Here is a 27,374-nt window from a genome sequence, read left to right as displayed (position 1 = left end):
TTTTAAGAGGTTTAAAGCGATAATTTCCTTCATTATTGGATCTGAACCTCCATATGATTTAAGGTTGAGTTGTAAACCTAGTTGACTTGCGGTTTGAACATTAGCTGAATTGCTAAAAATTGACCATAGACCATATGTTTTAGTTACACGTGCAAATCATATCATCTCTTGCCTGCACAGTGGGCTCTCTGATGATGCATTGGAAATTATTCTAATGTAGACTGAATATTAATGACCTAAAATGGCAATGTATTCTACATTACCTATCCCAAATATCCACAACTGCATTCATTTTGTGCAATGCATCCAAAGTATGAACAGACTTTTACCTGTGGTTTCCTACCATCTCAATGACAACAACAACAACCTGTATTTGTATAGTGTCTTTAATGTAGTAAAATGTTCTAAGGTGCTTTACAAAAGCAATATCAAGCAACACTTGTCACCAAGCCACAAAAGGTAATATGAGGGCGGATGTTTAGTCAAAGGGGTAGGTTTTAAGGGTGTTTTAAAGAAGAAAAGAGAAGCAAAGAGATTAAGGGAAGTAATTCCAAGGTTTTGGGCCTTGGCATCTGAAGGGACAGCCACCATTCCAGAGCAATCGAGAACTCAAGAGGCCAGAATTAGAGGAGCACAGATATTTCAGAGGATTAAAGGGCTGATGGAGATTACAGCAATAGGGAGCGACAAAGACTTGGAGGGATTTGAAAATCAGGATGAGAATTTAAAAATGGAAGTGTTTTTTTGACCAGGAGCCAATGTAGGTGTCAACAAGCACAAAAGTGATGGGTGAACAGAACAGTGTGAGCTAGAAAACAGGCAGCAGAGTTTAGGATGATCTTGAGTTTATGGAGGGTAAAGCATGGGAGATCAGCCAGTTGTGTGTTGGAATAATCAAGTCTGGAGGTAACAAAGACATGGATGCGGGTTTCAGCTGGGATGAGCTGAGGTAGGGGTAAAGTCAGGTGATGCTATGAGGTGGAAATAGGTCATCTTAGTAAAGGTGCAGATATGTGGTTAGAAGTTCATCTTGTGGTGAACTATGTCACCAGAGACTCAGACAGGTTGGTTCAGCCTCAAACAGTTGGAGATGGTTGGAGGCAGTGGCTAGGGAACTGAGTTTGTGTTAGGACTGAAGATAATTGATTTGTGTCTTTCCGATATTTAATTGGAGGAATGTTCTGTTCATTCAGTGGACAAGCAGTCTAATAAGTTATGGACAGTGGAAAGATCGAGAGAGGCAGTAGTGAAGTAGAGCTGGGTGTCATCAGGCTGCATCTGGAAACTGATGCTACATTTTTGATGATGTTGCTGCGGGTCAACATGTAGATGAGAATAAGAGAGGTGTCAATCAAGTGGGCTGCTTTGTCCTGGGTGGTGTCAAGCTTCCTGAGTGTTGTGGAAGCTGCATTCATCCAGACAAGTGGAAAGTATTCCAACACACTTCTGACTTGTGCCTTGTAGATGGTGGACAGGCTTTGGGGAGTCAGGGGGTGGGTTACTCATTACAGGATTCCTAGCCTCTTGTAGCCACAGCATTTATATGGCTTGTCCAGTTCAGTTTCTGGTCAATGGTAGCCCCCAGGATGTTGATAATGGGGGATTCAGTGATGGTAATGCCATTGAACGTCAAGGGATGATGGTTAGGTACTCTCTTGTTGGAGATATTCATCGCTTGGCACTTGTTTGGCACATATGTTATTTGACACTTGTCAACCCAAGCCTGGATATTGTTCAGGTCTTGTTGCATTTGGACATGGACTGCTTCAGTGTCTGAGAAGTCACGAATGGATCCGAATATTGTGCAATCATAAGCGAACATCCCCACTTCTGACTTTATGATGGAAGGAAGGTCATTGATGAAGCAGCTGAAGGTGGTTGGGCTGAGGACATTACCCTAAGGAACTCCTGTGGTGATGTCCTGGAGCTGAAATGATTGCCTCCAACTACCACAACCATCTTCCTTTGTACTAGGTATGAATCAAACCAGTGGAGAGTTTCCCCTGATTCCCATTGACTCCAGTTTTGCTAGGGCTCCTTGATGCCACACTCGGTCACGTGTTGCCTTGATGTCAAGGCAGTCACTCTCACCTCACTTCTAAAGTTCAGCTCTTTTGTCCATGTTTGAACCAAGGCTGTAATGAGGTCAGGAGCTGAGTGGCCTTAGCAGAACCTAAACTGGGCGTCATTGAGCAGGTTATTGCTAAGCAAGTGCCACTTGATAGCACTGTTGATGACCCCTTCTATTACTTTACTGATGATTGAATGTAAACTGATGGGGTGGTAATTGGCTGGGTTGGATTTGTCCTGCTTTTTGTGTACAGGACATACCTGGGCAATTTTCCACATAGCTGGGTAGATGTCAGTGCTGTAGCTGTGCTGGAACAGCTTGGCTAGGGGCACAGCAAGTTCTGGAGCACAAGTCTTCAGTACTAATGCCTGAATATTGTCAGGGCCCATAACCTTGACTATCCAGTGCCTTCAGCCATTTCTTGACATCACGCAGAGTGAATTGAATTGGCTGAAGACTGGCATCTGTGATGCTGGGGACCTCCGAAGATGGCTGAGATGGATCATTCACTCAGCACTTCTGGCTGAAGATTGTAATAAATGCCTCAGCCTTATCTTTTGCACTGATGTGCTGGACTCCTCCATCATTGACGATGGGGATATTTGTGGAGCCTCCCCCTCCAGTAAGTTGTTTACTTGTCCACCAACTTTCATGACTGGATGTGGCAGGACTGCAGAGCTTAGATCTGATCCATTGGTTGTGGTATTGCTTAGCTCTGTCTATCATTTGCTGCTTATGCTGTTTGCCATGCAAGTAGTCCTGTGTTGTAGCTTCATCAAGTTGACACCTCATTTTTAGGTATGCCTTGTGCTGTTCCTAGCATGCCCTCCTGCACTCTTCATTGAACCAGGGTTGACCCCCTAGCTTGATGGTAATGGTAGAGTGGGGAATATGCCAGACCATGAGTTTACAGATTGTGCTCGAGTACAATTCTGCTGCTGCTGATGGCCCACAGCACCTCATGGATGCCCAGTCTTGAGTTGCTAGACCTGTTCAAAATCTATCCCATTTAGCACAATGGTAAGGTCACACAACACAATGGAGCGTATCCTCAATGTCAAGGCAGGACTTCATCTGCACAATGACTGTGTGGTGGTCACTCCTACCAATACTGTCATGGACAGATGCATCTGCGGCAGGCAGGTTGGTGAGGATGAGCTCACGTAAGTTTTTCCCTCACCACCTGCCACAGATCCAGTCAAGCAGCTATTTCCTTTAGGACTTGGTCAGCTTGGTCAATAGTGGTGCTATCGAGCTACTCTTGGTGATGGACATTGAAGTCCCCCAACCAGAGTACATTCTGCACCCTTGCCACCCTCAGTGCTTCCTCCAAGTGGTGTTCAACATGAAGGAGCACTGATTCATCAGCTAAGAGATGGCAGTACATGGCAATCAGCAGCAGGTTTCCTTGTTTGACCTGATGCCATGAGGCTTCAAGGGGTCCAGAGCTAATGTTGAGGAGTCCCAGGGCAACTCCATCCCAACTGTATGCCACTGTGCCACCACCTCTGCTGTGTCTGTCCTGCAGGACAGGACATACCCAGGGATGGTGGAGGTGTTGGGACATTATCTGTAAGATATGATTCAATGAAGATGACTGTTGCTTGAATAGTCTGTGAGGCAGCTCTTCCAATTTTGATATTAGCTCCCAGATGTTTGTAAGGAGGACTTTGCAGGGTCAACAGGGCTGAATTTGCCATTGTCATTTCCAGTGCCTAGATCGATGCTGGGTGGTCCCTCTGATTTCATTCCTTTTTTGAGACTTTGTAGCAGTTTGATACAACCAAGTCACCGGCAAAGCTAGTCAGCCAGCCATATCTGGAGTCACATGTAGGCCAGACCAGGTAAGAACGGCGGATTTCCTTTCCTAAAGGGACATCAGTGAATCAGAAGGGGTCATTAGGATTTTAAGTTCAGATTTTTTACGAATTCAAATTTCACCATCTGTAGGATTCAAACCCAGGTCCCCAGAACATTATCCTGGGTCTCTGGATTTCTAGTCCAGCAACAATACTACTACGCCATCACCTGTTCATGGCTGATCTTTAACCATATTCCCACTGTCCCTGCCGATCCTCATATCACTTGATTCTCTTCTGGCATAAGAAGCTAAGAAAGAGGAGCAGGAGAGGGATATTATATATTGTATGATGCTGCTTCTAATTAATACCTTTAATCTTCCCAACTTTTCTGATACCTCCAGGAAATCACAATAGATATGTCAAAAAGTTGGTAGGAGGAGCTAGCCACATTGCCCTCAACCTTTATCCGTTGTACTTCCTGATAACAGCGCAGTGCCAACCTCCTGAGGTTTGTGTTCACAACAAGCCTGGCAATGGGAGCTTGCTATCAGCCACAGGGTGGGGAATATCATTTATTCAAGGCTGCAGCTGCTATTAAAGGGCCTGTTGGTTTTTGGCAAACAGAAAACTCAAAATGACTAACCAGTGACAACAGAGCGCCTCCATTTTCAGAGAATTACATAGAAAGTAAAACATGGAAACAGGTAATTTAGCCCAACCTAGATATGCCGGTGTCTACCTTCCACACGAGTAATAATGCTAATTCAATGTAGCCACTCTGATTTTATTTCCCTTCATTGCTCTTTCTTTCAAACACCCATTCTTAAATTTTAACATAATCTGTACTTTAATCGCTCTGATCATGTATTCCTCAGCTTTGTGACTCTTTGAGAAGTTTCTACTTTATTTTTTATTCATTCATGGCACATGGGCGTCATTGGCTAGGCCAGTATTTATTGCACTTATTGCTACTTTTAATAAAAACAGAAAGTGCTGGCTAAATCTCAGTAGGTCTGGTAGCACCTGTGGAGAGAGACACAGAGTTAACACTTCAAGTCCAATCTGATGCTCCCTTCGGAACAAATGCTGAGTACTTCCAGCACTTTCCGTTTTTATTTCAGATTTCCAGCATCCACAGTATTTTCCTGTTATATTAGAGATTTCTACTGTTCTACTCATGCATTTAACCTAATCTCCATGTCTCTGTTGTTTTAGAAATGAGCATGTGTGGAAATGAAATTCTCCAACAACACATCTGTTTGAAGAGAAATCTTTCAGCAGCTCTCGGCTGCATCTCAGAAGAGCACCACACGCCCAGTTGGTTCACCAAGGAAGAAGCTACACCTCGAGAAGAAAGCAGCAAATCCTCAGCGTCTCCTTGCCTTGAAGAAGCATCTGAGGCAGCAAACAACGAATTCCCGCCCTCTTCGTCCAATTGAATCACCCTCTATCGAGATTCGGGGCTTGTCTGTTACCCTCAGCCGCAAGCGTGGCGATGCAGAGGAACCGCACAAGGACTGGAGCGTGGACTAGGGACGAAAACAGAAATTGCTGGAAAAAGTCAGCAGGTCTAACGGCATCTGTGGAGAGAAAGACGGAGTTAACGTTTCGAGTCAGTGTGATTCTTCTTCAGAGCCGTCAATGGGTTAGGGAACTGGTTGTGGCTGTAATTTTTTTAAAATACCTGAAGCCTCACTTGGAACGACGGTAATGGAAGTTTTTCCTCATGGGGATTGGGTTATTACTCTTTTGCTTCTGGGATTTGAGGCGGATACCGCCCCAAGCATGTCTGATGGGAGACCCTTCTGTTTGTTGAGTTAAGACCCGAGGTGAAGTGGTTTTGAGCGACCTCAACTTGGTTTGCTTTAGGTTCAAAATATAAAACTGCGCAATGAATTCAGTAAAGTGTTTGGCCAGGAGGTGCTGTTTAAGGAAGCTGGAGAGCCCACCTTGTAAAATTATTTCTGGTTGGCGCGCTCCCACCGAAGTTTGATATCTTCGAGACCAATAAGTATGCATTTTTGTTATTATTATCGGTATCAATGATTTTCTTATGGAAAATGATGGCCATTCGAAGGTGAGATTAGTTCCTTGAGCAGTTCCATTTTTTGATTGAGCCCAGTCGGTGGAATCAATTAGAATCGTTCAGATCTTCGCCTCTGGCGATTCAAATTTGGAAAGCAGGATATGTTCGGGGGAAGTCCTGGTGGATGAAGCACAGCAAAGCAATTGCAGCATCTGCTGCAGTACCTTTCTGAACAAAATGGCAGTGGTCATCTTCATGCTCTTACTGACCATTGCTGTACTGCTTGGCGGTTTGGTAACACTGGTTGTCGTCTAGGGCTGCAAGCGCTTCTGCAGCCTTCAGGGTTATCTGAAGGCTTCTCTGGCAGTGGCGGACCTGGCTGTAGGCGTGATGGGTGTCCCATTTTCCGTCGACGTGGAGTGAGAGGTGGGTACTTTATTCAGCGACTATTTCCAGCTGTGCACAGTGGTTGGGACGGTCTACACGGGCTACACTCTGGTCTCCATCAGTACCATCCTTCTGCTGACCGTGGAAAGAAGCGTCGCCATTCTGAAGCCCCTTCAGAAAGAGGCAATGATTACCAGGAAGAGAACATTGTCTCTAATCAGCATCTCCTGCCTGGCCAGTTTCTTCCTGTGTCCCTTCTGATACTTTTAGCGAGCAGATCGTGCCCCAGTATAACCTGTGCAGTCGTATATGTAACTTCGCCTTGGTGACCGGTAGGTTACCTCAGAATGGCTGGGACGTTCTGCTGCTTTCCCCAGCTTTCCATTTCACGTTGCTGGGAGGGACGGTGGCGATAAACATTTTATCCTTCAGCAGTATTCGGCAATATTCCAAACAGAGGAAACTTCTGGCGAAAAGCAATTTGCTCCTACGCTCATCTCCCGATATCAAATCTGCAAAAACCATAGCGACTCTGACCCTCGCTTTCACAGCGTCATTCAGTTCCATCGCTGTGTTCGTGGTAGGAAACGTCCTGGGTATCAAATGGTGTGACTTCTCGTTCTTCGCCTTTTGGATCCTGCCTTCAAGCAGTTGCTGGAACGTAATCATTCACAACGTTAGATATCAGAAATTCAGACCACGGGCTCTGGAGCTACTGTATCGACCAGGTAGCTGAAAGCAAGACTCGGATCCCACTTATCTTGCTTTCTGTGAGAATTGCACATTAAAGTACTGACACCGTTCAATCAATCTTCGGGTCAACACTTTCTCCCCACAGTTTAACTGAGAGGTTGTAGTTTAAACAAGGGTGTTTCCCCGCAAATGATGCGAGTAGACAAACGGTCGTGTTTTTCAAAATTTTGATATACGTCTTGGCATTTTAAAGAACACGTTGATGTAAATGGATATCTGTCACATTGGTAGGCAGTGTGTTTTGCTCGATGGGTGAAGATAAATGTATTATTCATCTGTAATGAAATTCGCCTACCTAAACACAAGCATGGTGCTAGCATACCTGTTTTAGTTGCATGCATTGTTGTTTAAATCAGAGTCTTCCGGGCGTGTCATTTAATTCAGCCTCTTGCATCGACTTTGCATGGAAACAGTTAGTGTGGGTGTAAAACTAATGTCTGGAGAAATGTAAGACCTAGTCTTCTATGGAAGTCTGCCAGAATCTTTGTCCAATAAATTGTACGAGTCAATTAAATCTTTTTCGAATTGACTACATGACCCCTGGCTGCTTCCTCCAATGGAAACATTCGGTTGTCACAGTAACAGTGAAACGTTTAGAAAGACTGAAAGCTATATGTGAGTTCGTTGTATCGTCACTGTCTTAAGTAATAATCATTAGCACGCTTACGGATGAATCCTGTGTAAACCGAGACTCGAGATAGCTGGAAAGATTAAACCCGTTACAGTAGGGATGGTGACATAACTGGTACTGATGATAAATAGGTACCATGGACAGCGACCAGCCACATGCTTGCTCATGCCTTTTTCTACAAATGCTTTTATAAAATTTTTTCGACCTTTGTTCTATATTCCGGCAAAAGGAGAGATTCTGCTTTCTGTGCGGGTGTTCATCATCATAAAGCTAATGTAACTGATGAGAAAATTAAACTGTTATTTTCTTTTATTTCAGAGTGCATACAAGTTGCATCTTGAACTTTGCATTTAACTCTGCTTGATACTATAGACACAATCCAGCAAGAACGGTAAATTCCGTGCAAAAATGTCGTTTTAAATCATGTGCAGCTATAAAGCTATACCGCCCCACCCCCTTCAAAATTGTTGTCTTCACTTCTTCTTCAAAAAACCCAACATTAGCCCCTTTATCTTTGCAAACTACCCCCAATCTCCAACCTCCCTTTCCCTCTCCTAAATCCTCCAAATGTTGTTGCCTTACAAATCCATCCCCACCTTTCTCGCTAGATCTTACAGTAGAAATAATGGCCCCGAATTTTGCAGTCAGTGTCCAATTAAGGGAACTAGCAGTTGATTACACTTGCACTTTGCCCACAGACTTTGTGTGGGATTTTGCACTTGAAGTTGTGCCAATGAGGAATCACAAACAGCATAATGCCCTCCACAAGGGATCTGGGATCTGTGTGAACAGGGCAAGTATGGTTTGTCTCCTTACCAGTGTTGCCAAGATATTAGGCCAGATCTTTCAATGCTAACTGCGATGAATGTTGAGATGTCTGCCACTGTTGCACTTGCTAAGGGGTTGGAGTTAAAAAAAATAGGGAAGTCTTGTTAGAACTATACAGGGGGTTGGTGATGCTGCACCTGGAGTACCGTGTACAGTTTTGGTCCCCGTATTTAAGAAAGGATATACTGGCATTGGAGGCAGTTTAAAAGAGATTCACTAGGCTGATTCCTGGGAAGAAGGGGCTGACTTATCAAGAACAGCTAAACGTTGGAGTTTAGAAGAATGAGGAGTGATCTTATTGAAATGTACAAGATTCTGAGGGGGCTTGTCAGGGTAGATGTTGAAAAGATGTTTCCACTAGTGGGGGAATCACAAACTAGGAGATGTAGTTACAAAATAAGGGGACCCTCATTTAAAACTGAGGTGCAAAGGAATTTCTTCTCTCAGTGGGTAGTGAATGTCTGGAATTCTCTACACCAGAGAGTTGTGGAGGCTAGATCACTGAAAGTATTCAAAGAGGAGGGAGATAGATTTTTGAAATATCAGGGAGTTGCAGGCTATGATGAGCTGACACAAAAGAGGAGTTGAGGCTTGGGGCAGATCAGCCATGATCTTATTGAATGGTGGGACAGGCTTGAGTCCTTCTCCTGCTCCTATTTCTTATGTTCTTATGTTTAAGACCAACTGGAAGACCTGCACACATGCGTGGTAATTTCCCAGAATGTTTAATCTTCCAGTGGGCTGACTTGTGCTGCCCGGGACATCACACAAATGTCCCCAATCCTGAGCCCAGGGTTGGAGAATTGGGCTAGATGCATGATAATTACCCAGATACTTGCTCCAATATTGTCCCACTGTTTAATTTCTTGTGTAACTCAGTGATTAACACTGTAACCCAACCCACAGTCCCAATCAACCCTCCACCCAATGCCAACTGCACCCCATGACTCAACTGCCTATGGCTGACCCGAGTGCCCATCCCCTGAATGGGCTATCTATTCCCCCAACCTGACCGTCCACTCCTGACCCAAATGCTGAACCCAGACCTGAACACCCCACCCAACCTGACTACCAAACCTCCAACCACCCACACCCACCAACTCACTCAGCCCCGTGAACACACACTCCCCATTCATTCATCCACACCCCCACCCCCCACTTCCTTACCCGCCCACTCCCTCACCAGTCTACTCACTTACTCAAGCACTCACACACACACACCCACTCACTCACCCATTCACTCCCTCATTCAACTGAAACCCTTAAGACCTTTAAAATCTCTCCTGAATAAGGGCAGCTGATGTCATTAAATGGGGGCATGTCTTCTCCATTGCTCCTTTTCACTAGTGCTTACCATGGGTGGCTGCAGCTGGACAGGAAGACCCGGCTGTTAGAATGCAAAAAGGTAGGGTCGCAATTATCATCATAGTCAGCAATGATATTCTCAGTATCAGAAAAGACCTGGGCCAATGTTTTGAGTATATCAATATAGGGATATGGATGCCACCTTTTTAAATGAGACATTTGCATGAATTTTCTGTATTTTAGCCAGTCTTTGTTTCCTACTCAACCATACAAAGTGGTGAAAGAACAAACGTGCACCTTTCACAACCTCAGGATGTTTGAAAGCACTTTTCAAACAATTAAGTGATTTTGAAGTGCTGTCACTGTTATAATGTAGCAGTAAATTTGTGTCCATTTAGGTGTCGTGAAGAGAAATGGCATAATAACCAGATAATCTGTTTTGGTGATGTTGGCTAAAGGATTAATGTTGACCAGGGTAACAAGAAGGACTCCCCTCATCGTCTTAAAAAAGATTTGCACTTGCCTGAGAGGGCAGGCAGGGTCTCATTTTAACATTTCATCGGAAATGAAGTCAACACTATGGACTTTGCTCTAGTGTCAGACTATATTATCCACTCAAATCCCTGCATGTTAATTAAACCTACAACCGTACATACTTTCTTCAAAGCCTGTCAGTCTTCTGTGTGGATGTCACCCTCCACTGTAGGCCTGATCCTTAGGTTGTAAAATAATGTTATTCAGAAAAATGACAAGATTGGGCATTAACAAAAATTAAATTTGCCAACATACAAATAATACTGCAATGGTTTCTCTGTTGCTGCTAAGGAAAGAGCATCTACTAATCATAAAACGGGATCAAAATCAGGTCAATTAGTAGTAACTGCTGAAAGATAATAATTTTTAGTCCCAAAGTAATTCCCACTCATGTAAATTCACATGTTCATTTCCCAATGTGAGTTTGATTTATTGATTTTTAATAATTCCTAAATAAAGTCACATTTAATATATTGTATTAGAAAATTGAATTAATCAAAGTTCAAAGTGTAATGAATGATCAATTATTCAAGGCCATTGTGATTAAATAATTAATAAATAATTGAAAATCTATTAGTTTAACTTATTTTTCCAGATAAATTGCTTAAAAGACAATGAAGTATTTGTTTTATATATGCTCACCTTTTATCTGTTTGTTTCAATTCCATAGTTTCTCAGTCTTAAATATTTACTGATTGGGGAGGTGATGGTGTAGTGCTATTGTCACTGGAGTAGTATTCCAGAGACCGAGGATAATGCTCTGGGGACCTGAGTTTGAATCCCACCACGGCAGATGGTGACATTTGAATAAAAATCTGGAAGTAAAAAGTCTAATGATGGCCATGAAACCAGTGTTGATTGTTGTAAACACCCATTTGATTCAGCTTCACTAATGTCCTTTAGGGAAGGAAATCTGCTGTCCTTACTGGTGTAGCCTACATGTGACTCTTAAATGCCATCTGAACTAGGGATGGGTAATAAATACTGGCCCAGCCAGTGATGCCCACACCCAATGAATAAAATAAAATTTTCTCGTTTTCAGGTTCTCCAGCTATGCCTCCAATTGAATTCCCTTTGCTTGAATTTTACAATTCTCTCATTTTTGTATGTCACATTCCTTCCCTTTGCCTATATTCCCTTAATCTTCACATGCCTGCTGACATGAAGTAAAAATGTTGCACAGCTTATTGATACTGAGAGAGCAAATCGCATAGGCGTGAGCCTGGAAGTTATTGTTTCAGTGCTGTTGATGGGCTAGCCACAGATTGTTTGATGTTTTTAAGAGCTTTTAAGCACGCTGGCTAGCCCATAACTTTATTGTTTCCGCTCATTTCATACAGCTATGTTACAATGTGAGCTTAAACACCCAACATAGTAGGATGAAGCAACAGAGTCAATATTATGGACCATCAGCTATGCACTACACAAACGAGTCATTTAAACAATTAAAGTGGTGCACAGAATACTGGGACAGCTGTTACCAAGAAACATTCCTGAGAGAAAAAAATGATGTGTCTCACTCAGAAGAAAGCTCCATTTACTAACCAGGCACTGGAAATCCTGCTAAACAAAATGAAGGGCACAGAGGGGCAGAGTTTTTTGGACTGCTGACTGCTTACTTCAGAAATGCCTGATGCAGCTTGGACAAGAGGAGGCAACTGAAAGGATAAATGCTGAGTCCTGGATTTACAACAGCTGCCAAGGTATTGGAGGAAAAAAGATCCCAGAGCTGAAAAGGTTTTCTACAGTATGGTGCCAATACAATAACACAGGACACATAAATGTGCCTTAAGTGTGCATGTAGGAAAGTAATCTCTGGTAAGCTGTCAGAGGATGTTGCTGAAATGCATAATGGCATAATAGAAAAACATATGGTTACAAATTATTTAGAAAATAAAAATCTAAATGGTGTAGTGGAACAAATTGATCTGAGAGTATACAAATGCATCACTCTCAGTAACACTGGTTAATATGGCCATAAAAAAACCAGATAGGGCTTGTTTCTAAAAGGATAGAACTGCAAAGTAGTGATGATAAACTAAACTTGTATCAAACCTAGACCACATTTGGAGTATTGTGTACTGTATGGGTCACCTTCTTCCAAAAGGGTTATTAAATGCATTGGAGAGGTTAGGATGATAACAGAACTGCAAGGTTATACCTATCAGGAAACAATGAACGAATGGTTTTCTTTTCATTGAAAGGAGAAGGCTAAGGGGTGACCCAATAGAGGTCTTCAAAATTAGGAAAGGTTTTGATAAAGTAGACACAGAGAGAATGTTTCCTCTTGTGAGGATGAGCAAAACTAAAGACCATCAATATAAAACGGTCACCAAGAAACGAAGTAGGGAATTCAGAAGAAACATCTTTATCCAAAGAGTGGTGAGAATGTGGAACTCACTACCTCAGAGAATAGTTGAGGTAACTAGTCTCAATGTATTTAAGAGGATGCTCAATAAGCATGTGAGGGAGAAGGGAATGGAGGCTTCTGCTGATACAATTGGATAAGAAAGGTTGGGAACAGGTTTGTGTGGAGAATAAAAGCTGGCATGGATTGGTTGAGCCAAATGGCTGGTTTCTATACAGTATATTCTATATAATTCAATGTAACCGTGTGACAGTATTTTTCTTTTAACTTGTATGTTCTGTACTGTTCTTAAAATTATGGGACAAAGCAGCCTTTAAATGTCACAAAGAGGCCTGTACATGAAGTAACCCCCAAAATTTAAGTCCTTGAGTGTTTTAAAATAGATCACCCTGGAAATTATGGGCCCACTGCAACTTGAACATATAAAGTTAGAAAGACTTGGATTTATACAGCACTTTTCACAACATCCCAAAGTGCTTTCAACCAATTAAGTAAATTTGAAGTGTAGTAACAGTTATAATGTAGGAAGTTTGGCAGCCACTATGTGCACAGCAAGCTCCAACAAACAGTCACAAATTAAATGACCAGATCATTTATTTTAGGCTCTGGTTAAGGGATAATTATTAGCCAGAATACTAGGAGAACTCCTGTGCTTTTCTTCAAATAATGCCATGGGATCTTTTGCATCCACCTGAGAGAGCAAACCAAGGCTTGGTTTAACCTCTCAGCCATAACGATGGCACCTCCAACAGTTCCAGCCTAGACTGGATGCTCAAGTCTCTCTAATGGGATTGAATCCACAATCTTCTGATTCAGAGGTGAGTGTATTACAATCAAACCAATGTTGACACCATTGTGTCATTTCCACGCAGTACCAATGCTGCATTGCCATCTTTGGGCAAGACCGAAACCATGACACAACTTCCTTCTTAAGCACATTTAAAGAACCTGTCACTGCACAACAAAGAGCTGAACTTTCTCCCGGTAACCTGGCCAGCAGTTTATCCACAACCAAGCTGACATATAACAGATTATCTGATAATTCATTTACTTATAGTTTTTGAGTTTTTGTTCTCTGCAAACTGGCTGCTGAATTTGCACACTTAACAACAGTGGCTAGATTTTACCAGCCCTCTGGAGATGGGCTTGGAGGCAGGAGTGCTGGTAAAATGGTGCCAGAAGGCATCAGGAGAGAAACCTGACATCTTCCATCACCATGGTATGTTCCCAGAAATGGGAATGGCTGCTGTGCAACTGCCCACTGGTCAGAGGCAGACACCCAAGTAATTCAATTACTTGAGTATTGCTGAAAAAAGAGACATGTCAAAACTTTTTGTGTTGCACTCTGCAGGACACTTCACAAGAATACCAATATAGGAGGAAGACAACAATTTATACTCTATGAGAAGAGAGCTGATTGGTTGTCAAGTGGACTCTGATTGGTAGAGGCATTGCTATGGAGAATGGTGACTGACAGTTAACTGCCAATATTGTTTGAAGTTTAAACCAGGCAGTTTGACCTGAATGGTCAAGGCATTGCATTGAATGGTTGTCACTTAACTTGTTTAGCTGAAACAGGCGCAATATGCGTACATGCTCTTTCTGTCTTTACAGAACAGGGCCCTGTGTATTAACATATGTAGCTTTCAGTATTGTCTTGACCAATCAGGGTCAAGCTGCCTGGTTTAAATTTGAAACAACGCTGGCAGCTAACTATCAATCACCATCAATGCATTCTCCATGGCAATGCCTCTACCATTCAGAGTCCACTTGTTAACCAATCAGCACTCTTCTCATACAAGTTGTTGTTTTCCCCTTAAATTGGTATTCTTGCGAAGTGTCCTGATGAGTGCAAGATGAAAAGCTTTGGCATGCCACTTTTTTCAGCAATAATTTAATTAAGTGGCTAATTAATGGCATCTTCTTTCTCCTACACGCATTTTACCAGCATTGGGATGGATCCCTGCCACATGGGAAGACCGTCAGGTAAACTGGCAGCCTCCTAGTTACTTCCTGGAAAGTGGGAGGTGGCCTTTATTTCTGGGAATTCCATGGGCGACAGAGGGGCCCCTCAGTGGCAATGATCACCCTCACATCACCAACAGCACTGCTGGAGAGTTCATTCCTCCAGGACCTGCCTGCCCGGTGGCTCTCTTTCCTTCTTCTTGCAGCATCAGCAGTGACCACCTCCATCAGCCCTGAGGGGAGGTTGCTCACCATTGTTAATTGAATGTCAGTCCTGGTGATTATCTCTTAATTGGCCACTGCTGGCAAAAGCTCCCCTAAGTTCCCACCACCACTTCCAGTCTCGACGGCTGGACATCAGGTCATTTAAAAAAATTCCAACCGGTAACTCTAATTCAAAATTAATCCATTTGTGTTAAATTTGTTTTTAATCTATTGGTCTTGGATGATCCAAAGCTATGATAAGTTGTGTGCACATGAAAGTTCTTAATTTACTTCACAATCTAAAACATTATCACAAAAATAAGCATGCATAGTATTGCTTGGTCAATCTGAAGTGTTGATAGGTATACAACTGGTCAGTTTTCATACATAGCAGCAGGAAAGATTGAACATGCTGAGGCATTTTTCTTTACAGAAGAAAAGACTGAGGGGTGAACCTACAAAATGGTGAGTACAACACTGGACACTAACATGAACATTCAATTAAGAGTGAACAAAAAACATAACATTGTTTCTTCCACTTAAAGGAAATGTCCCTAACTCCCCTTTAACTATCAATGCATGCAATCATGAGGCATGCCAGTACATTTAGCTCTCTGACCAAGCTAGTCTCAACAAATAATGATGATACACACATAAATGAAGTGAATGCAGTGTGAAATATTTGCATCCATGTTGCTTTTGTGCTCTCAAATTTTACATTAATTGCAATTCAGTTGGGCAGGAAAGTTATGACCATGATGCAGAGCCTCCCTGTTTGACCAGGGGGCTCTTTTCTAGCCCAAATATAACTGCAGCATTGTCTGCCAACAACGGGTTTAAGCACTGAAAAGCATCTCCTGCAGCAAAATTGCTTATGTCTCCTTTGGATGCACAGGCACTGTAAATTTTAATTGTAATCACATGCGAAATAGGAAAAATCAAGAGAGCAGAAATAGCGCACACTTCCGGTTACAAAGTAGGAAAAGGCAGGCTGTTGACAAAATCTGTCCTCGACCCCACAGTCCCCCATGAATGTTTTAGGGATCCAGACAATATGTCAATGTTTGCTGGTGGAAGTCAGACTCCTCTGTTCTCAGTTTTGTTCTGACCAGAGCATTATTGATAATATATTGAACCAGACCATTTTCACCTCAATCCTTTTCCCAATACTAAAGGCATGAATTCCATCCTCTATACACTTCTGGCAAGAATTCTTGAAAGTACAGGCATTTTTGTGCATAATATACAGATGCTGTAATCCCTACCATTGAGATTAAGAGAAAAGGAGAGGGGCCATGTCAACCTGTTGGCAACAAGGGCTGAATAAAAGCAGAGCTCATGAGCTGGGGAGGATATTTGGCAATGATGGATCAAGGGAAGGGTAAAATGGATAATAATGATTTGATGTGATGTTCGTACTTTGAGGCACAGATGACCATTCTCCTCTGGAATTCAAGTTGGTTGACTGCTAAGGCCGACCCTCACTCAGAAGGCTCAGCTGCAAGCAGGGCAGGGTACTGCCGACGATTTGAGTTTTGGACAATCTCCTGGTTTGAGATTTTCTCTCCTTGCATTTTCTCTCTGCCTCTGGTATATGCTTGCTTTCTAAGGAGGCTACACTTTTTTATTTGGTTGTGCCAGGTGCAGCGATCCTGAGCGAGCATCTTACTGGACTCGATGTCAAAACTTCTATGTGAAGTCTTCAGAGTGTCCTTGTAGCACTTTGTTTGATCGCCATGAAAGCGCACCCAAGACTCAAGTTCATCATAGAACATAAGGTAAAATACTGTGGATAATGGAAAGCTGAAACAAAAACAAAAAATGCTGGAAAAATTCAGCAGGCCTGACAGCATCTGTGGAGAGAAAGACAGCGCTACAAAACGTTAACTCTGTCTTTCTCTCCACAGATGCTGTCAGATCTGCTGAGTTTTTCCAGTATTTTTTGTTTTTGTTTCAGCATAAAAGACTTACTTTGGCAAGCAAGTGTCAGGCATCTGGCTACAGGAAAGCCTGACTCAGTTGTGACTGTCTCAATATTGTGCAGCCAGCTTGGGTGAGCACCTCAGTGTCTGGTGTTCTGCCATCTGATCGTCAGAAGCTTCCGAGGACAGCTCAAGTGGAAGTGGTTGAGTTTCTTGGCATGATGCTGATACACAGTTCAAGTTTCACACGCACAGAGCAGAGTGGGCAGCACTATTGCTTTATAGCCTTCAAGTTTGTTAAGCAGACTTACTCCTCTTTGTTCCCTCATTGGTGTGTGAAGTCTGCTGAAGGCTACACTTGCTTTGGCAATTCTTGCATGTTGTCTTATCAATATTGACAACTCGAGAAGTGTACTGCTGAGATAAGTGAATATGTTGACAGGTTCTGATCATGGACTGCTGATTGTAAGGCGGAAGTTGTCACACGCATTGGAGAACAAGTTCATGCTACATCGCACATCCAGCTCTGAACTGGCAGCAAGTACACAGTCAGCAGCAAACAGAAAATCATGATGAATGTCCTTGGAGACCTTGGTCTTTGCCCAGAGTCACCTCAGATCGAGCAGCTTCCCTTCCCCATGATATCTGATTTCAATGCCAGGATCACCATCATGGAAGGCATCTGACAGCATGGTGGAAAAAAACCATGCTGAAGAGGGTTGGCGTTAGCATGCAGCCCTGTTTAACTCCATAAGTGACTGGGAATGGGTCAGAAGACTCACCATTATCCAGGACAATAGTGAGCATGCCATCATGGAACTGTGGAACCACTGTGATGAATTTCTCAGGGCAGCCAAATTTTTCCATTACCTTCTAAAGGCCCTCATTGCTGACTGTGCCAAAGGCCTTGGTCAGGTCAACAAATGTGGTGTAGGGGTCCATGTTCTGTTCTTGGCATTTCTCCTGGAGCTATCAAACTGCAAACACCATTTCAGAGATTCCTCGGTCTTTTCTGAAACTACACTGTCTCTCTGGCAGCAGATTCTGGTTGAGATGTTCCACTAAGGAGTTCAAGAGGATTCTGGTGAAAATGTTGATGGGGATGGAGAGGAATGAGATTCCTCAATGATTGTCACAAGATCGGCGAGTTCTTTTCATTTGTACACATGGACAATGGAAGCATCTTTGTATTCGTGCAAATGGTCTCCTGCTCCCACAAAGATTGAAAGAGCTCAGTGAGTTTCTTGACCAGGCACTGACCTCCAGGCTTGCAGATCTCAGCTGGGATAGCATCAGCTCCTGGAGCTTTGCCGCTAGACAGGAGTTTGATGGCGTTCATCGTTTCTAACAATGTGGGAGGGTCATCAAGAGAGCAATAGGTGACAACCTTTAGCAGCCCCTTGATTGCTTTTTCATTGATGGATGAAGGCTAATTGAGAATGTGGTTGAAGTGCTTTTCCCATCTTTCTAGAATCTGGGCTTTTCCTGTGAGCAGTGTTGACCTGTTGGCACTGAGGATTGATGATGAACCTATAGACTGGGGCCTGCTCATCCCAGATTCTACTGGATGATAATGAAGAGGAATGGGAAGGAAGCAGCTACTGGAGGTGGTGTTTTGGAGTGGGTGAGGAAAGTGAGTACCAGCCTTAACTGACAATGAGTTGGTGAGGGAATGCCAGCATTAATTGAATGGGAAGAGTGCCAGTTTAAAGTAATAAAAGAAATAACTTGCATTTATATGGCACTTTTCATGACCTCAGGACATCTTGAAGTGCTTCACAGCCATTGATGTGTCCTTGAAGCGCAGCCATTGCTGTAAGGTAGGGAACGCAGCAGCCAGTCTTTACACAGTAAGGCCCTACACAACAGCCATATGATAATGATATATTTTAATAATTTTGATTGAAGGATAAATACTGACCATTTCAATGTGAGAATAGGTGAGGAGATAAGGTAAGTCTAGAGCTGGTGCCATCATGCCAGGGCTGGTTTCCAAGAAAAGAGTTCCAGGTTGAACTGTGCAAAAGAAGAATGCAGGTTGTATTGAGGATGGACCAAAAGATGACATGATGAATCAAGGAAGGAAATGGACAAGAGTGCCAGTATAAATGGAGAGGATTGAAGGAAGAGAGAGAAGCTGTGAAAGGTTGGGCATTAGATCTGGTAGAGTGTTTCTGTGAACTGGGCTTAGAGAGTGTTCAGTGCTTTGGAGATGGGGTGAGTTCAGGGAGGGAGCCATAGGGTATGTGAGTTTGTAAGCAGAAGAGTGGCCTGTAATTTACCATTTGGGAAAGTGGTGATTTAGTTTATCTGTTAAAAATTCAAGGCATTTACTTTCCATTTTCAACATTAAAAATCTATTAATTGCAAAATTGTGTTTCAAATGAAGGCATCATCTTAACGTAAAAATTCAACATTTTTCAGAGGAGCATGATCCCAAAACCCCATTAGAAATGCATAATCTTATAATTTCAGCAGTCAAATTCCTTCATCAAGCTTTCATACATTTATTCCCCCACTCCCAACCCCCTACATAATGCAAGTAAAATGTTGTATACCTACAACTTTAGCAAAGCCTGTCTATTTGTTTCTACATTACATAAGCTTACAATCAGGGCTGTTGTCAACTTTTTAAGGTTGGTCAACTATTTTGATCAGCTTTTGCTAGTTTTTTTTCAGTATGTGATATTTGGATTAATTCATATTCAACAGACACACCAAACCATCACTTCCCTTAAAGTTACCTAAACAAAACATCCCTTCACAGAGTTCTCTCCTCCCTTATTCACTGAAGCATTCTGCATCACTAACCCCCAACAGTGCACAGTGTTTCTCTTCCCTTCAACATTTCCCCAGCCCCCTGACCCCACTCTAGTCCACATAGACATTCTGGATCATTTTATCTTGTCATTATGGTCTCAGCTGCAGATTCTACTTGATACTGCTGCTTAGCTCTGGAAGCAGACTCTGTACTGCAGGCAATATATTGTGAGAACAGGAATTCCTCAGCTGCACACTGCAGGATAGACTGTGCCCCAAAGCAGCAAATCAGTCATTTGAACATAAGCATGATGACTTGCTATCCCAGTGATAAACAGATTATAAATTCGTATATATTGCATACACCTGGTTACACTTCTGCTTAGAAGTGACTTAAAGGAGTTGTGAATACTGAAGGCAAGGAATTTATTTTCTAAGAGATTGGGCCATACCCCTCTCAAAAACTTGATTTTTTTTGAGCATGTTATTTGGTGCAACTTCCAGTATTTTGGCTTTTCAAGTCGAGCATCACAAATTGTGGGGGGATTTTAGATACTTAAAGCATAAGAGTAAAGATGATTGTTCAGACCTCAATAGAACTTTGCTAGGCCCAGCTTTTTAAAGTGGGAAGTTCAGATGCATCATGGCCTAGAATTTCCTCAGAATGGCTTTCACTCTGCTGCTGTAAGTTTGCCAGGTGTATGGCCAAAAACCTGTTTACCGGTGAAAATGGGATTCCCGCTGCATGTCTGGAAAAGTTACAGTGGTGGCATGAGCTCAGCTCTGAGGAACGCCCTGGCCCATGTTTATTTGCACCTAAAAGATTTTGTAACAGGCAGCTACTATAGCCCCAATCAATAGTGCAATCTATGTTCATAACTCACTATGTCTTTGTCCCATACAGGACATGACAGACTCAGGCAAAAGGTTACCTAGATTGAGTTAATGGGTCAATTTTAACCTAAGCAGCCTTTCAATCAACTGGATCAAAAGTAACACTTTCAAGGATTTCAACCCTTCGAGTACTTTCTCTCTCTTTATGACTATCCTGTCCAATATCTCTCAGTGTTCCTCCTGGACTACTATATCTATATCCTCACTTTCCTTTGTAAACACGCAGACAAAATATTCATTCAAAACCCTTCCCACAGCCTCTGCATCTACACACAAGTTTCCATCTTCATCTCTGATAGGTCCCACTTTTTCCTTAACTAACCTTTTAGCATTAATATATTGGTAAAACATCTTTGGGTTATCTTTAACTTTACTTGCTAATTTTTTTCATGCCCTCTCTTTGATTTCCTTATATCCTTTTTTACTTCATCCCTGCACTTCCTATGTTCATCTAGACTATCTGCAGTGCTTAATTCTTTGTGCTTATCGTACACTTTCTTTTTCTGTTTGATCTTCCCCTGTATTCCTCTGGACAACCAGGGGGGTCTAGATTTGATAGTACATTCTTATTTTTGTTGGGGACATGTCTACTTTGTACAATTAGGATCTCGCTTTTTAGCGCTTCCTGCTGGTTTGCCACTGTTTTATTCTCCAGCAATGCTGTCCAGTCCACCTCAGCCAAGTCCCTTCTCATTTCTGCAAAATTTGCATTCCCCCAGTTCAAGACTTTTACTCCTGCCTTATCTCTGTCCTTTTCCATGGTAATGCTAAATCTAACTGAATTGTGATCACTGTCCCCGATATTGTCACCAACTGTCACTTCACCCACTTGCCCTTCTTCGTTCCCCAAGACTAGGTCTAAAATTGCATCTCCTCTCATTGGGTTTGTCACTAATTGGTTGAAAAAATTTTCCTGGACACACTGCATGAATTTTTCTCCCTCAGTGCCCCTTATATTGTTTGAATCCCAGTTGATATTAAGATAGTTGAAGTCTCCTACTATTATTGCCCTCTTGTTTTTACAAGCAGAAATTTGCTGATATATTTGTTCTTCTATCTCCCTTTCACTATTTGGGGGCCTGTAGTATACTCCCAGTAGTGTGACTGCCCCTTTTTTTATTTCTAAGCTCCATCTATAAAGCCTCGTTTGTTGACCCATTTAGTATATCGTCCCTTCTCACAACTGTAATTGATTCTTTAACCATTAGTGCTACCCCCCACCTCCTTTTTTATCTCCTACTCTATCATGTCTGAAGATTCTATAACCAGGGATATTAAACTATCAGTTTTGTCCCTCCTTAAGTTGGGTCTCCGTTATTGCAATGGCATTCTGCTGCCATGTGTCTATCTGTGCTCTCAACTCATCAGCCTTGTTTGAAATACTCCTTGCATTGAAGTATAAACAGTTTAACCCTGTCAATTGCCCTTGCTGGACATTTTGTAAACTTTGCTTCTCCTGTATCTCCATGTCTATCACAACGTCCCTTGCTAATGTTCTACCTCCATTTTTCTGATCTGAATCTGACCTATCAGATCCTACTCCTGGGATCCCAACCCCCTGCCACACTAGTTTAAATATTCCCCAACAGAACTAGCAAAAACACCTGCAAGGACACTGGTCCCAGCTCTGCCTGGGTGCAGCCTGTCCGGTTTGTGCAGGTCCCACCTTCCCCAGAACCGGTCCCACTGTCTCAAGAATCTGAATCCCTCCCGGCTACACCATCTCTCCAGCCATGTGTTCATTTGGTCTATCCTCTTATTCCTGCTCTCGCTAGCATGTGGAACTGGGAGTAATCCTGAGATTACTACATTTGAGGTCCTGCATTTTAATTTATCTCCTAACTTCCTGTACTGAGCTTGCAGGTCCTCATCCTTTAGTTTACCTATGTCATTGGTACCAATGTGTACCATGGCCACTGGCTGTTTACCTTCCTTCCCCAGAATGCCCTGCAGCTGCTCCGAGACATCCTGGACCCTGGCACCAGGTAGGCAACATACCATCCTTGATTCACGTTTGTGGCCCTAGAAGGGTCTGTGCCCCTAACTATTGAATCCCCTATCACTATAGCCCTGCCACTTGTTTTCCTCCCGCCCCTCTGAGCAGCAGCGCCACCCATGGTGCCGTGAACTTGGCTGTTGCTGCTTTCCCCTGAGAGGCCATCCCCCCCAACAGTATCCAAAGCAGTATACCTGTTAGAGAGGGAGATGACCACAGGGGATTCCTGCACTACCTTCCTGAGTCTTTTACTGTTCCTGATGGTCACCCATTCCCTTTCTTCCTGTGTAATCTTCACCTGTGGTGTGACCACCTCGCTAAACGTGCTATCCATGAAATGCTCAGCATTGCAGATGCTCCACAATGAGTCCACCCGCAGCTCCAGCTCCAAAATCCGATTAGCTAGAAGCTGCGTTTGGACATTCCTTTCGCACAAATGGTCACTAGAAGTGACCCTCATTTCCCACATCCTGCAGGAAGAGCATATCATGGGTCTGACGTCCCTCTTGATTAAGCTAGTTACTCCCTTAAAAAATACACTAGCTTGGGGCCTTATTTATGTTAGCCAGGAACCTTGTTTCTTGACTAATTATACTTGTACAGTACTACTCTATAGTTTTTTTTAGCTCCTACCTCAGTATTAAGCAATGAATTACTTGAATAGATTGAAAAAAAAACTCACCAGGATTTACTCACCAATCAGCTGCTTTTTTAAAATCCACTTTCAGAAGAGTGTCTCTCGCAGGTACTGAAGGTACTGCCTCTCCCTCTCTTTTTTTGGTTTGAGGAGGAGGGAGCGATGGAAACACTACAGCAATGTAATGTTTGGGACTATTCCGTTCTTTGACAGTGGGTCCTCCCCGATCATCTTCCTCTTTGTTTGGGGAGGCCTCCCATTCCTCCATCTCCCCATCTGGCAATTCCTCACCCCTTTGCTGTATGAGTTTGTATTGGGCATAATACAGGCCATAATAATCCTGGAAACTCTCCATGGCATGTACTCTTCACCTGAGCAGTCCAGGTAGCAGAACATCATCTTCAGCAGTCCAATGGTCTGTTCTAGGGCAAACCCTTGTTGGGAGGCATTGTGCTTGTTCTCTGCTGGGCTTTGTAGGTTCTGCACAGGTGTCATGAGCCAGGTTTTCTGTGGATATCCCCTGTCACCCAGGAGCCACCCCTGAAGTTGCTGAGGGGGAGCAAACAGTTGTGGCGCCTTAAAGTGAATGAGGAAGTAAGAGACGTGAGAGCTGCCTGGGAAGTGAGCACACACGTGCAGGATTTGTTTGCGGTAATCACAGAGCACATTGAGAAAGTTAAAACCCTTTTAGTTTATAAAGGTCACTGGATGATCCCAGGGAGTTCATAGCCCAACATGTGTGCAATCAATTGTCCCTTGTACCTGAGGAAATCCAGTGATGGCACCAAAACCCACAGCTCTGGCTGCCTGGCTCTCAGGGTCTGTGGTGATCCTCACAAATTCATTGGCTCTTCTGAACAGGGCATTGATGACCTCCTGATACATTCATGAGGGGTTGACTGTGCAATGCCACATGTCCCCAGCAGAGTCCTGGCATAGAAATTCAATGCTGCATCAACTTTTAAAGCTACTGGCATTGGATTGACTCCCAGTCCACTGGGAACTTAGGTTATCCTGAAGCAGCTGACATAGGTGAGTAACAGAATTCCTTGACGTCTTCAGCTGCCTCTGACATTGCCTGTCTGACATTTGCATGTAGTTACTCTGTCTGCAGTAAATTCAATTACGCACCAATGTTCAGTGTCTCACTGGCTTCTGGTTGCCATCATCCTGAGCTGCCTGACCTTCTGCTAGCACCCCTTGTTGATGTTCTGGATGTGTTGCGCCTAGCCCTGGGCCACCTTCTGCCGGTTCCTCTCCAGATGCAGCAAAGCTAGCAGAAGCACTGGGTCCACTTGACCCATCTTGTCTGCCTGAGGTGAACTGTGGACACGAGGCAGACAGAGATCAGGTTAGCACAGTCTTTATGGCTCTTCCTCCTGATCTAATTACTTTTGGCCAATGGAGAGCTCTATACTTTGCATTGACCACACCGTGGTATCCAACCACCCCTCTGAAGACAACTCCATCCTCGACCTCTACTCTGGAGACCTCTTTGCATTGTCATAGGTATGCCTTCAGACACTCCCACTTTGACCCTGGAGCTGGAATCTATCACTCGCACCCTCCCTCAGTCTCCTTCAACCTTCCCTCCATCAGTTTTGACCCCCATTCTATCATCCTTTCTCTGCCCCAATGACCCTTAAACTACTCACCATCACCCTTGACAAATTTCCTTCACCCTAGAGCAGCACCCCCCACCCTCTTCCAGGCACCCTGGACCTGCCCCCTCTCCCCCATTACCCTTGACCTGCCATCTGCCATCATTGAAGGTCCCTCATCACCCTTGACCTGCCCTGTTACCCTCAACCCTCAGGACCTCACCATTGACCTTTCTTCTATCACCATGGATCTCTCCACAATTATGTTTGACCTCCCATTGGTTGATATTGACCTTCTCTTTGTGGCCCAATTTCCTCTGTCTTCTACAAATGCTCTGCCACAACCCACTCTCCCTCCTCAATCAGCCATCCCCCGATCCCCTTACACAACCACTGCATCAATGCCTCCTCTCCCGTGGTCCAACAAAGGTCCCCATGAAAGCAATGCAGCTCCTACTCAGTGCAAATCCACAAAGAGGCTACCTCATCTGCTGCATGCCATATTTAACCAGTTACGTATCTGAAGATGCTTATTTCTTATTTGTTGCAGAGTTAATTGCAAAGATAACGCAATCTGGTGAAATCGTGTTTTAATGAGTATACATGACATGCTAAAGTATTACAAATAGGTTCCCACCACTTGTCATCCGGGAGCTTGATCCACCTCCAACCTACCATACTCTTAATTCTCTACTTTCATTCTGCCATCGGGAATCTGAATTTTATCTCCTGCATGGTTAAGTGTGCTCGACTGCCTTGCTTCCTGCTGCCGGAAGCAGCATAAGATTCCAGCCTAGGAATATAATCAGACATGGAATACACTTGCAAGCTCCACATTATTGCCAAACAGTAGTACATAAGGTAAAATTCATCACCATCCAAATCCCTCTCTCTATTTCATTTCCAAACCAATGCAATTTGATGCATGCCCTGACAGGAAGGCTCAAAAATAGCCAGTTCATTCATTTGTACCAAGGAAATTCTTTTTTGTCTTAGAAAAGCAGATGCAACTAATATTGGAGAAAAAAAATAAACCTTCTTACAAGACATCAGCTGGGCCTTATGCAGAAAAATTACTTGAGGAAAATTTAAAATTCTTAAATGCTGCAATTTAACAAACTAAGCTTTACATATTTTGGGGAGGCGGGGGAGGAGGGGGCAGGTATACATAATAAAAACTTCTCAGAATCTATCAGTTCATTTAAATCTTTTATGTCTCTAGCTCATGTACAATATATAATATACAGCACTTGATCTGACAAAATGCAGTGGGAGCAAGTAAGATGTGACTGATTGGTTCTGACAGGCTCCATTTCTCCTTTTAAACCAAGCAGACAGACTGCAGTTCTGCCTTGTAACTAATCTGATCATCTAATGTGGACAACTTCATGCCATTGAAGAAATCTGATTATTTGTGTGCATGTGTGTGGAATGTGAACAAGTTGACTCATGGATTGAAGTACTGACTGTCAGTTCCAAACACTGACCATTAGCATTCACAATTAGCTCTAGTGTAACCTCATGCTCAAGGTTCAGAAAGCTGTGTGTAAAAAAAATGCTTTCTTGGCAGTTAGAAATTAACAAAATCTTTTAACTCCAATTTAAAGGTCTACTTGTGCACAAAGTGGAATCTCATCTAGTGATTAATTAACATAATGAGTACATTTAAATTACATCTAATTGGTATAATGCATCAATATTTTAACCAGAATTGTGTTTAGAACAGTATATAAAGTTTTTGGATGAATTAAACAAGTCTGTTTTCTAATTGATGCATTCCAAGCCACTATAGTTACCATGAATTATTACGTTTTCAGCCTTAATGGCATAATAAATGTATTCATAAAATTTGAATTGTAAGCAAAAGTTTATGTTATAATTATTCTAATTTGTATAAGCTAATTAAGACTAATTAGAATATGCATCAACCTCTTATCTCCCATAACATCATAAAATGCATCACGGAAGGGCATTCAGCTCATCATCGCTAGTCTGGCTCTTAGAATGATTTTTCAATTATATCACATTCCTGCTCTTTGGCCATAGCCCTGAAAGTTTTTCCTTTTCAAGTTTCTATCAATTGTCATATGAAAGGTACTATTGAATCTGTTTTCAGCAGTCTTTCAGACACTGCTTTCAGCAGTCTTTCAGACACTGCACTCCAGATCATAAAAACTCACTGTGTAAAAATGTTCTGCTCATTGGTACATTTTGCTAATTGTGGTAAATTTGTGTCCTTTGGTTACAAGCCTCTTCACCAGTGGAAATTGTTTTGCCTTATTGCTCTATCAAAAATCCTTGATAATTTTGGCCACCTCTATTATCGCTGCCCTTAACATTCACTGCTCTAAGGAGAACAATTCCAGCTTCTCCAATCCCTCAAAATAACTGAAGTTCTTGGTATTGATCTAGTAAATCTCCTCTGTAACATTTCCAAGGCCTTGACATCCTTCCTAAAGTATGGTGCCCAGAATTGGACACCATGGGTTAGATCTTCCTCTTCAAGTTGGGAAGCGCGAGTCAGGCCATTTCCGGAAGTCGCGTTTCCGGCTTCCGAAAGTCACATGGAATTTTCATCTTCCAGAGTCAGAGGCAGGCTGGAGCCATGGGTCTGAATTTTCAGCCCCCTACTGCCAATTAAAGGCCAACCAGCATGAAGCACGCAATGATACAATCAGCGCTGCCTGGGT

The 27,374-nt window shown here is 42.9% G+C and overlaps 1 protein-coding gene across 1 annotated transcript; it reads left to right on the top strand.

Moving 5' to 3' along the window:
- Positions 1–4,567: 4,567 nt before the first annotated feature.
- LOC121278834 (probable G-protein coupled receptor 63) lies at positions 4,568–7,022 on the top strand. The gene is given in 4 exon segments (XM_041189293.1): positions 4,568–4,577; positions 5,089–5,276; positions 5,996–6,534; positions 6,536–7,022. Coding segments are annotated over 4 exon segments (1,224 nt in total).
- Positions 7,023–27,374: the final 20,352 nt, after the last annotated feature.

This window comes from Carcharodon carcharias, chromosome 6, assembly GCF_017639515.1.
Source record: "Carcharodon carcharias isolate sCarCar2 chromosome 6, sCarCar2.pri, whole genome shotgun sequence".
NCBI classification, from domain to species: Eukaryota; Metazoa; Chordata; class Chondrichthyes; order Lamniformes; family Lamnidae; genus Carcharodon; species Carcharodon carcharias.
Note: the sequence above shows the minus strand (reverse complement) of the source record. Positions and strands in the feature narration are given on the sequence as shown.